Here is an 11,765-nt window from a genome sequence, read left to right on the forward strand (position 1 = left end):
CCTTTTTGTCTTATTCGACCAAGACACTTTTCATATGCGAGATAAGTAAGAATTATTATATATCAGCACAGCAGCATTTCTAAAACAGTATTGTATGATTGAGTATATGTATTAAAACCATAGACATAAAAACTTGCGCTTCTTTTTTTTTGGTTGGTGTAAGTGCAACAGGGGGTTTACCTTAGGGGAGAGGCCGCAGAGGCGGCGGGTCATTTTTCTTTTGCATCACTTTGCTCAACATTTTTGAATATAAAAAATAGTGACCATGGAGTAAATAATAAACAAACACATTTTTTTCTCAATTTATTATATTTTGATAAAGATATTTGAGCATAAATCATGCACACATCGCATTTTATCAATAAAGCATTCTCACTTTAGGGTCCCATGAACAGCATCTTAATTTTATACAATTCACAGTATTTACACATCGGCTAAATTGTTCAATTAACCAATAACTTCCCTTTTAATTCAACATGATGCAAACATCTTTCTATATAATAGGAACATTTTTTCCAAAGACAATGAAACTTATTGTTGATTTTGGCTGATCTGACATTCACTACCAGTACATAATTAAATGGATTACTCGACTGTACATCTATACACATGATATTAATACAAAGTCTTGTAGTTCATCTGTCATTAATACATGAAGCTTGTGCTTACTCTGTCAATTTGTTCTAGTACTTCCACACACAGGTCTTTTACAGTCCAGTAGAATATGACCTTATGATTCATATCTGTGAATCCTTTTTTTTCTGATGAACAGATCACACATATTTTATATGTAATATGCAATGACTGAACTCTCTTTTTAACAAAAGGACTGTTGGCTAAATTTCAGCATTTATAAACTGCCATGCCCAGCATGCGCTTATGAAAATTCTTGAACATGAACAAGCGGGAGCTTGCTCAAATGTAAAGTGGTCTTTTTCCATATTGTATCCTCTTTGGCTGTTACACAGTTTGCTTCATATTAATACACCTTCTCAACCACTTTCTTCTGTGTAGCAATGGATGGTAGTTTATGTTTGCTGGTCCTCAGTTCCCTCATCATTGCAGATTTAGTTTCTGGAGAGGCAGTGCTCAAAAGCTGGTCTGCGAAAAACATAGCCTGCAACAATACGAAATAAATGATTAGAAACCAATTTAACAAATTGCAAAGCTTTATTCCATATCTTAAAGGCCCATAAAAAGACAAGATAATAAATAAATAAATAAATAAATATCATGCACCATAAAAAAAATCTCACAATACTTTTTAGTCTTTTTTTCTGAAAAAATTTAAATGAGTGAGAAGGGTGACTGAGTAAACGGGAATTAAGACATCATAAACCCCATATATGATGCATTACCTTGGGAGCACTAACTGTCTGCACTCCTACAGACTTTGTGAGCACCTTCTTCAGTCCACCAAGACGTGTAGTCTCAGACAGGTCCTTCATCTTCTCCACATGGGTCGGGATGGGCTGCTTTGGTCTGGGGACCAGCCCAAGGTCTCCCAGCTGGTAGTGGGGCAGGGTGCCTTTTTTACTGGGGGCTAACGGTGAGAGTGGGGCATCCCTGGAATGAGTTATGATCTTATAATTAACTAGATTATTAATTTAGATATGAAAAATATAATAAATTCACTCTAATATAAATAAAGCAGACAAATACAATTTGTTGTGGGAATCTTTGCAGGCATATCATAATTTATTATGAACATTGAAATAACTTAAAATGTAATTTGGATTACTGTTTGAATGGCAAGTTTCATAAAATATCATTCAGAAGACATATAAGAATAGTACAAAATTACTACAAAATTAAAAACAATATCAACTTAAGCATACTTCTTTGATTAACAAATAAGGTAAATAATGACTTTCTTTACAAGAGTCATAAATGATTAAAAGTTCCTTACCCTCTCCTAAAACCAAGTTTACTGCCAGGCATTTCACTGGCACTCCTGGATCTCTCCATCTTGAATTGTTTTCCCATAGCAGATGGATCTGGTCCCACCCCCAGGGCGGCAGCACTGTTCAAGATCACCAAAAGGTGCTCTAACATGTTGTCCCGTTTCTCCACCTCGTTCAAGTCTACTCTGTGGTCCTCGTCTCCCCATGCCTCTCCGGTATTCTGAAAACATCGATAACAATTTTGTCAGCTTTGTGATGCAATAGATATAAGTTTAAAACCATATATGGTGTAAATGAGCAAAAATGTTCATTAGCTTGTTAGTTGGATCATAAATGAAAATTATCAAACACAAGCCGAAATATTTTCATACTGCCTGATGAAAGCCTACGTCCAGTTTGGCTGTAAGCTAACGGTATGAAAGTATTTCAAATTCTGTTTCATAATTTTCATTTATTATCATACTGGGTGTAATATCTTCACTTTTTCTTTATTCAACTTTTCATAAGCATGGTGTTGATGAAAGGCGTATCTTAGAATAAAAAATTAAGATATTTCAGCAATGACTTCACATATTAAAACTTTTATATTGACATTTTTGTGTGGAATTAATAAACCATAAATTAAGTAACTTACACTCAAAACAAGTTTCAAAGCCAGTGCAGCATCTGACAGTATCTTCTCAAGTTTTTTCTTGTTCTTTGAAGTTTCTCTCAGTTGCTGCTGGTTGCTTTGTAAATCTGTATCCAACTGTTCATTTTCTTTGGCTAAACTCTGGATCTCATCTCTGTAGAAAAAAATTGTTTTAGTGATAAATATTTTGCAATCATTATCATTTATAAAGGAGGGTGATGAACATATTATATTGAAAATTACATTCATACATGTGTTAGAATACCCCCCCCCCAAAAAAAAAAAAAAAAAAAAAAAAAAAAAAAACAAAAAAAAACAACAAAAAACACATGGTAAGGGTTTTTTTAACTTAACATGTACCAGTAAGTTGGCTGAATGGCTTACAAAATTTTTGGGTTGGTTGGGTTCCCTGTAATTTGATGACCAAATTGCAGCTTCACATGTTGGGACTCCCTGTACCTTATAATCCTGAGAAAACCCCTGCTGTTTACTTTAAATATGTTTTACTCCATCTTTACTACTTACCTGGAGGATTCCACCTGTTGTCTGAGGAGGTCAACTTCAGACTCCATCTCCTGGTATTCCTGCTCACGGAGCTCAAACTCTGCTATCATCGCCTCCTGACTCTTACATTTCTCTGTTAACATGCGAATCACCTACAGAAAGTATAGGGATAAGTATATAAATATCGCAGGAACCATAGTAAATAATTGATTTTCAGTTAACGTGGAAATCACCTGCAGAAGATATAGGGATAATTATTTAACATCAAAGAAATCGGAGTATACAGCTGATCACATAAAGCAGACTTACTTTGTTAAAAAATAAATGAATAAATAAATAAAAAAAAATAAATAAATTATAATAATAAAATAAATAAATAAAAGACAAAAACAAAAATAAAATAAAATGAAAAATAATTATTTGAATAGATTAAGATAAAAAGCAACTACGTTTTGAAATTAAAAAATCAAAATTAACTAAACATAAATTAAAAAGGACACAGAAAAATTGCATTGAAGAGATATTTTATGAAATAAACTAAATCTTGACTGCCTTTTGTCATTTATAAATCTGCAAAGAAGAAACTTCTTTGCCCTAGCAGACTGTGGTAGTGTGCGGTATAAAATTTTTCATTTACCTTTAAGTTACTGTGGTTTTTCTTAGCAAGTTCTTTTTCATTTGTCTCCAACATATCAATCTGCTGCCTCTGCTTCTTTTCCTTTCCTCTGAAGTCATCATTTTCCTGAATTAGCTCCATTGTCTTATCTGACATTTTCTGCAACTGAGCATTGATGGCAACATTTTCTCTTATTGTCCTTTTTGTTGTTTCTGCCATCTGTTTGTTAGAAACCTTTCTGAACTCTGCTGCTACATTGTTCACTCTAATTACCATGTCTTTTTTTAGTCTGAAAAAAAAAAAAGGTTTCATTTAATCATTACAATAATACATACAAAGGTATTACCTACAAGAAAAGTGGATATTACTGTCCAATGTCAATTTGTTAATAGCTAGGCACTACAGGTATATCATTTCCTTGATTCATAACATCTATACCTAAAACTTTTCCAGGCATAGATGTGATGAATAAGGAAATGACTGGAATGTACAATAGCCACAGCACTATGTTCTAAGTAGAAATTGTTTTTTCCTTTTTTATTTGGAATGAAGGAGAATATGTACTGTAACAATTAATATAATTCTGAAACCAGGGATGGATTGAGGTCGTCTTCTGGGTCTTCCGGAAGATGGTCAGATTTTTAAGTTTACATTGACTGGTATCTAATTTTTTTCAATTTGAAGACGGCAAAAAATGGAGGACGGCTCAACAGAGGTAATTTGGAAGACTGTCAGAGAATACCTCTTAATTCACCCCTGGGACATCTCCTCTCCCCCTCCCCCCTGGCTAGGGACCAGGTAACAGCTCTAAAGCTATCCCCACACGATCCTCACCTGTCTTTGTCAACTACAGATTTCCTCTCCATATCATAAATGGTGTTCTTGAACTCCTTCTGCTGCCTTTCCAGCTCAGCCTCCAAGTTGGCAAACTTCTGCATCAGGTCCTCCTTCTGCACCTTGAACTCTTCCAGGGAGGACAGTTTGCCAGCTGGAATATAAATGGAGATATGGAATACAAATGGAGATATAGAATACTCGGCTGTACAGGGAAAGGTTTAGATTGAACAAAACGAGAGAAAAATGTACAGCGTAAGTATCGCTTATATGTGCATTTGTGCTCCCAAATATAAGGCTCATGTAAGCAAACATCAATTATCATTTCTGAGGCCTGAGTGTGTTTTAAGAATTTATGTTCTCCTTTTTTGACATCACAGTTTGTAACATCAAGTTCTGCACTGTAAACAGATTATTAACAGATTGAAATACAATTCTATACTTTGCTAATTAAATAATAACAGTGTACCAAAGTTAAATTTCATGAAATATAGTTTAATATATTATTGATTAAAATCTAAGTGGGTATGGAACTAGATGTTTATGTCTACAGGGACATGTTGGGTTCTTCACTTTCAAGGAATATATCTGAATTACACACCTAAAATTAAATTATCTGAGGTCAGCTGGTCTTTTGTTTCCTGATAGTCAGCTTTAAGTTGGTTCAGCTGCTTTTCATATTCCTCCTTCTCTGAATCTTTGAGCTGTTGGAGACCCACCAGACGATCATTCAAATCTGCTATCTCATCAGCTAAAAATGAAAAAATAACAGTGTACGCTATGGACTGAAACTTCTACTGGCTCATGTCAAGTTGTTTAATAACAAATGAAATTAAGCCAGCATACTGTATACCTGGTAAATAATTAATTTAATGTATGAAAAATGTTTTTAAAAAAATTTACAGACAAATATCAAGTGAGTTCAGCTAAAAGTGACTAGCTCAAACAAACCAAAAGAGAGTACTCATAAATCTTTTTTTTTTATATTTTGGCCAGCTTAAAGCTATCTTAATCATCATCAGGGAAATGACGCCAAACTTACTCTTTGTTTCAAGAGACTTTTTCAGGAATTCAATGATATCCTTCTTTTCTCTCTTTTCCTGGTTATAGTCATCTTGGTATTTGCTATTCTGAACCCCAAGCTCATCGCATTTTCTCTGGTACCTGATTTACAAGAACAAACAGTCAGGATAAAATGGAAACATCTTTTTGTAAATGTTTATAATCACTGATAATGAATGCAGTGGTTGGAGAATTGTGAAATAAATAATTCTATAAGCTTATAGTAATCACCCAGATCTAATAATAACATTTGAGTTTTGATTACTTAAAATATAGTCACCTCCACCAATTAAACTGAAACAGTTCTGCCATAAAAAATACATTAAAAAAAGTACCATTAATCATGATGTTTTGTCCCTTATGAACCCATTCTTACCTCACAAGTCTGTTTTCCAAATCTCTAATTTGCACAAGAAAGAACTCTTTTCCCAGCGAGTCTATATTCCCCACTGCTGTCTGGGCACGAGAGGTGGCTGATTTCTTCCCAGATTTCTTCCCCTTCTTCTTCTTAGCACTCTTCTTCTTTTTGGGAGGCATGATGACAGTGAGTGTCCCCCTCTAGTTTATCTAAGAGTAAACATATTTAATGTTAATTTTCCTTTGAAATACATGTATACATATACCTAGCATATACTGGTAGTACACAAACTCATTTACGTAAATTTGTGCATTTTAGGATAGCATTATAAAAATCGCTTGATTACTTACAACTATAATTTGTGTTAAAAAGATAAAGACCCTTTATTCTCTAACCTTTAACACGTTGTGTAATAACTACATGTAAATATTGCCGACAGTATGCCGCTCCCATTTATGCATATCAGGTGAAAGTCTGTGTGTTTAATGGTGTGCATGTGATCAAGAACTGTATACTGGTTGTCGAAGTGCATATTAAGTATTATGATATATTTTGAGTAGGAAATATTCTACAAAGGCGAAATGCAAAAAACAACTAAGGTAAAAAATATACTTGAAACAGAGACGCCAGAGACGAATTTTGAAACATGAATTAGATCATTAAAAATCGTGATTATCCTGCCGACATGTTAAGCATTGCAACCTATTCTACATAATTAATTCTTTGAAATAATAACTTTACGAAAAAAAGTATTACCTACCACGAAGGAATATGGCTTCTTGTTGTCAAGCTGTAGTGACGTCACCACAATAGCAACAAACATGGCGGCTTTACCCATGATTCTATATTCATTTATGTATATTCATTATTTTTGTCTATGCAGTGAGCTTATTATCCGCATATTTATACACTAAATATACTTTTATAGATAAATCTTATAAACCTCACTTCAACAGTCATATAATTTGTTGATCTCTGCACATTGCGATTACCGAAATATAAACAATGTGATCACGTGGGCTGAATCTGTAACTGACATGTGCTGAACCTCAAGTAGTGTTCGCACAGTGGGCGCGCCTTTGGAGGGTGGCGCACTGCCGTCTCCCTGATGGGAAGACATACTATCACTATGGAACCAAAGAAGAGATGGAAGAAGGTTCTGTACGAAGACCAAGGCGTACCTGATAATTATGTAGATGAGTCCTTTTTGGATGAGATGCAAAAGAATGGTGAGCAAATTTTGTGTTTTTTTTTGTAGAAACCACAGGTCCCCGTACGCAGCGGCATCGTTTAGCTTCACATTTTGGACAAAGAACCACGCATTCCTGTCCAGTTTACTCTTTTAACTTTTAGGTGAGGTTAATAGATAAGATAGTTCATGGATTGCCGAAGCTGATTGTCTGATATTTGCTGGCGTGTGTGCGTAATTTACCTTGGCTTTAGTGGGGATTGCCAAAAAATAGTCTTCGCAGTGAGTGCGCCCTAATGAAAATGGCACAGGCTGACCAAAAGCGGGAAAATTTTGCTGACCGAAGACTAATAATGTTTTAAAACATGTACACTGCAGTTAAGAAATCGTGGTTTGGGGCAATGCATATCAAGTGCTGTAGTTACGACGTTTAATGGGAAAATGTGCTCCTTGCCGCCATATTGTTTTTGAACTACTTTGCTTTGCAGCACAGAAAGTGAATGGTGAATCTCTTCTTTGCTTTGTGTGAGGTTTCTTCAAAATTCAATCGATCAAGAAGAAATTGAAGAAATCATCAACTTTAAGATTCAGCAGTGCAAGGGTTGAGACTTGGTCTTAGCGTTAGGAAAAGTGGTCTTATTTTCAACATGCAGTGCAGGTACTATAAATGTTAAATGATTCTTTATTGATAAATACCTTCACATGCAAGGTACAACCAGTGACAGCACATCTAACTATAACAGAGCACTAACAAGTTAACAAATAAATATATGATTATAATGTTTATATAAAGGTGATATAGATAAATACATGTTAAAAATCAGTTTACCGGGTCTGATCTACACGCCCAGTCTCTGCTGACCGCACATATTAGATCTCACACTGGAAATGGAATGTTTACTGGCCTTTACTGTTCTCAACCTTTACGTACAAGGTACAACCATGTGCACAGTGAAGAAGCACAATAAAAATTGAATTTTCTTTCAAATGATTCTTTCATACCATGGCAAAGGTGCAGAAATAATATGAAATAATTCAGCATATCAAGTGACATTGCTGGAGGAAAGAATTGAGCTAGGAAGAAACTTAGCTATGTTACCTTGTAACAGTATTGAAAATTAGTTATATTTTAGTTCTAGTTGTGTGCAGTTTCATTTTTCACGTCTTAGCACATATTGTCCTGTAAAAATAAATAAGAACACCTGAAACATTTTACTTAACTAGCACCCTGATTACTATTGATCTAAAAGGTGAATTTAAATCCACATTTCTCATTAAGGAAAGTTAAGTTTTGTGGTACAGTAATTACTTTCCCATTTTGTTTCAGTTCACATTAGAACATACCACTATTGGTCAGTTGTCCAGGAATCTGGGGTGGTCACTCAGCAGATCTGCAGGTAATTAGGTGTTGACAGAGTAACCAGAATAATTGCTGTATTTGCTCAGGATTTGGGTTAGTTCACAATGGATGGGTACTCTGGTTGAATGAAGCCACATAAGCAGATTATCACACCTTCTCCTGGCACTAAGTAGAACACAAAGAGCTGGTGATTGAATTTGTGATGAAAACGAGGGGGCTAATCTGGTGCCATTATGTGCGAGTCCCAGTGAATGCACAGTTTATAGTGAATGGTCCTTTCTGTAGTCTGCTAGTTTTGTTCACTGCTATCCTGTTGTGTTTAGTTGGCACTTTAAGGGCAATTACTATAATTACATTCAAACAACCAATGGCAGCTATTAAAGAGCAATAACACGTATACTATGGCAATTATAGTGAATTCATTCAATAGCGACTTGTTGGTTTACTGTTACTATAATTACATACAGTCCCACAACCAATGGCCTCTGTTAAAGAATGACATCATGTAATGCAATTATAATGATTATACAGACTATTTGTAATTCTGGTTCTGCTAGTTGTAAGTCACATATGATACTACTTAACTGTAACTTGGCAGTAATGGTAACCACAAGAGATCTCTTCCTTATGATTTACCCTTGGTATGTAATTTTTTGCACAGTAAAAGGTGCACCCTCCCCCCCTCCCAATCACATACACACACATTACACAAGTTACATAATAATGCATTACCTATCAAGAAGCCATTAACCATTCACTAGTGAATCACTTATTAACAGGGGAAACACAAAAGGACACAGGTAGATATACTGTGGGAAAAATTCACATTGATTGGTTTTAGTCTGGGATTGCTTCACAAATATAGCAGTGTATTATGTAACCAAATCCAGCATGAAAACTGGGATTTAAATTCTGTGTATCTTGGCTACTAAGTAAACAGGTGTAAAGATCTGAATTGTAGACCCTGTTTTTTCTGTCAACTGGTGTTTAAAATTGGTGCTGTTTGGACAGTTACTTAAGGCAACTGCCCAAGTTCCTTAACATGAAAGACAGTGGGTAAACCTTGAATTCAGTGATTTTGTATTTCTTTGATTCGTTCAGGATTTTAAAAAAGGGGGGTGAGTTGCTTCTTCCTTCTCCTGGATAAAGTCTGGATACGTCTTTAATGAAATCAAAAATGATATGTGAATATTTCTTTTTGTTTCAGCGTGTGCTTGTTTGTGGCCATGTTCCTCTTCATGGATGACAAGGTGCTCTCGCCCAAAGTCCTGTTCTGTGTGTCTTCCTTCCTGACCATCATTGGCTATTGCATCCATGAATTGCTGGAATATATGGAAGAAGACTCGGACAACATGCAGACAAGAACAGGTAAGACCTATTAGCAAATTTAGGATTTTGTCTGTTCCTCTCCACAATTTTCTTCAAATTTATTGACTTGGGTTTTTCGCACCTGTGGAGATGGGCCAATATTTTGTTTAAATAGGTTTTAGATTTGCTCAAAAGAAAAGGTGGTGACAGAAGAAAGTAATTCCGTTCTTAAAACTAGAAGGCTACTATTGAGTCTAAAGTCTAGTCTTATACAGAATTTAAAGGTGCATACAAAGTCATTTTTTTGTCACAAAAACAAACCAATTGCCAGCATATAGTTTCAAGTAGTATAACTAAGAGAATTACTAAAAGGCATTGTTTAATTTTACCCAAAAATGATGTTTGAACAGATTTTTCTGCTGGCATTCAATGCTGTATGTCAATGGGGAAGAAAAGTAGGTCATGGAAGTAGGTTAAATTTCCGACCAAAAATTTAAAGAAAGGAGCAGTCTAAAGCTCTTTTATGGCTGATCAAGTGATCTATTCAGTTTATCTCTTGGCATGTTGAACTAATTTGAGTCATATAAGAAACTAGTAGAAGTGGTTTACATGTGTCACTGGGAATCCATGCTCCATCGATGCTCAGTTTGTATGTACCTTTAAGCTTTTGACCAGTCTGTTGCTTCATTAGCTGTGGATATAAATTGCCTCAGTTTGGTGAACATCATATTTCTCTTTGTTCAGGGTGGTCAGCCATGAAGACAGTATTGATGTTTGTAGCCTTCAGCTATGGCCTCTCCCCCATCTTGATGACCCTTACTGATACCATCAGCACAGATACGGTTTACGCCATGACGGCAGCGATGTTGCTGGCCAATTTGTTATTTCATGACTATGGGGCGGATGCTGCCGTGTAAGTAAGCAAGAACCTGCCAGAGTTTTGTTATCTAAATAACCATGGTTTTTGTTTCATTTTAAAGGCAGGTGATTGATGAGAAATAAATATAATATAAAGTATTTGTTTAATATTATACCAAGCAAGTATGAAAGGAGTGATTCAGTGTTTAATCTTCTATGATTCCATCTTATCTTTAAAAAAAAGTGGATCAATGCATAAAACATCAAAATTCATCTTTTTTTTTTGTAATAAAATAATTTTGATTCAAAATTTCAGTGTCTCTGGGGCATTGTCTTTGAATGCAGCTATTTTTGCCTCAGTTTGCCTGGCGTCAAGATTGCATACCACTTGGCATGCCTTCACCACAGTGACACTTGCCGTGGAGGTATTCGCTTTGTGGCCAGTCTTAAGACGGAAGTTAAAGGTGAGGGAAAAATTATCAACAACAAGTTGTGTTGGACCTAAAATATTCATGTAGTTTTGATAAACAACTGTACTACTAGTGCATATCTAAGTGCTGAATGATGAAAATTTAAACAGTTAACTTCTTTGAAATTAATGCAGCAGTTTCAAGTTTTGAATTAAGTTGTTTTCGTGTACATTCATTTGCAATTTTGGTTGATTTTTAAAACTCCCTTATGATCATTGACATTTGATAAATATACAAATATCTAATTAACTTTAAGTTTCTTTCACAAATCTTGTTAGTTAAATATGCATACTGTAAAATACCTGCTTAACAATGTTTCTTTTTTCAGGTAAAAGTAAAACACAGTCAGCTGGTCTTGACCATCATTTTGACCCTGGTTACAGTTGTTACTATAGCAACGTTATCAACAGTGGCTGCTGTGTTGTTGACCCTGTTGTATGTATTCATCACCTTTGTCTGCCCTGCTTGGCTGATAAGTCTTCAACCATACAAAAAGTGAGTTATGATTAGAAGAAAACTGACACAGATTAACAGAAAAACTTGCTAAGACCATACAAAAAATACTTATGATTTTGGAAGCCAGAGAGATTTTCTAAACAATTACTGAAAAACTGATGGAAACGCGATTTTGCATTATTGATCCTGAAGTGAATTGAGTGCTATGTTGATAA

At 35.1% G+C, this 11,765-nt stretch overlaps 2 protein-coding genes across 4 annotated transcripts in view; one reads left to right on the forward strand and one right to left on the reverse strand.

Annotated features, from left to right (window-relative positions):
- Positions 1 to 285: 285 nt before the first annotated feature.
- Positions 286 to 6,833, reverse strand: LOC106152964 (cilia- and flagella-associated protein 157). 2 transcript variants are annotated; one of them, XM_087009615.1, is made up of 11 exons: positions 6,670 to 6,833; positions 5,928 to 6,118; positions 5,532 to 5,653; positions 5,091 to 5,240; positions 4,490 to 4,643; positions 3,677 to 3,944; positions 3,061 to 3,191; positions 2,539 to 2,689; positions 1,910 to 2,124; positions 1,359 to 1,566; positions 286 to 1,117 (listed from the first exon to the last, which is right to left on the reverse strand). In XM_087009615.1, the coding sequence occupies exons 2-11, from the start codon at positions 6,086 to 6,088 to the stop codon at positions 980 to 982; spliced, it is 1,698 nt and encodes a 565-aa protein (XP_086865741.1). In that variant the 5' UTR covers positions 6,089 to 6,118; positions 6,670 to 6,833; the 3' UTR covers positions 286 to 979. The 2 variants fall into 2 exon arrangements, with proteins under 2 accessions (XP_086865741.1, XP_086865742.1); XM_087009616.1 differs by having other exon boundaries at positions 6,666 to 6,761.
- A 112-nt stretch (positions 6,834 to 6,945) lies between these two features.
- The window catches only part of LOC106152966 (phosphatidylinositol N-acetylglucosaminyltransferase subunit C), a 28,199-nt gene continuing 23,379 nt past the window's right edge, over positions 6,946 to 11,765 (forward strand). For both annotated transcript variants that reach the window (XR_015333591.1, XM_013526714.2), the window contains exons 1-6: positions 6,946 to 7,138; positions 8,426 to 8,495; positions 9,666 to 9,826; positions 10,511 to 10,679; positions 10,941 to 11,088; positions 11,423 to 11,589. Coding sequence is in view for 1 of the 2 variants with exons in the window: in XM_013526714.2 (XP_013382168.1) it covers positions 7,018 to 7,138; positions 8,426 to 8,495; positions 9,666 to 9,826; positions 10,511 to 10,679; positions 10,941 to 11,088; positions 11,423 to 11,589 (836 nt within the window). In the remaining variant the exon portion in view is untranslated. The remainder of the gene's footprint in view (positions 7,139 to 8,425; positions 8,496 to 9,665; positions 9,827 to 10,510; positions 10,680 to 10,940; positions 11,089 to 11,422; positions 11,590 to 11,765) is intronic.

Source organism: Lingula anatina, chromosome 3 (genome assembly GCF_051362555.1).
Source record: "Lingula anatina isolate TDL-2025a chromosome 3, LinAna3.0, whole genome shotgun sequence".
NCBI classification, from domain to species: Eukaryota; Metazoa; Brachiopoda; class Lingulata; order Lingulida; family Lingulidae; genus Lingula; species Lingula anatina.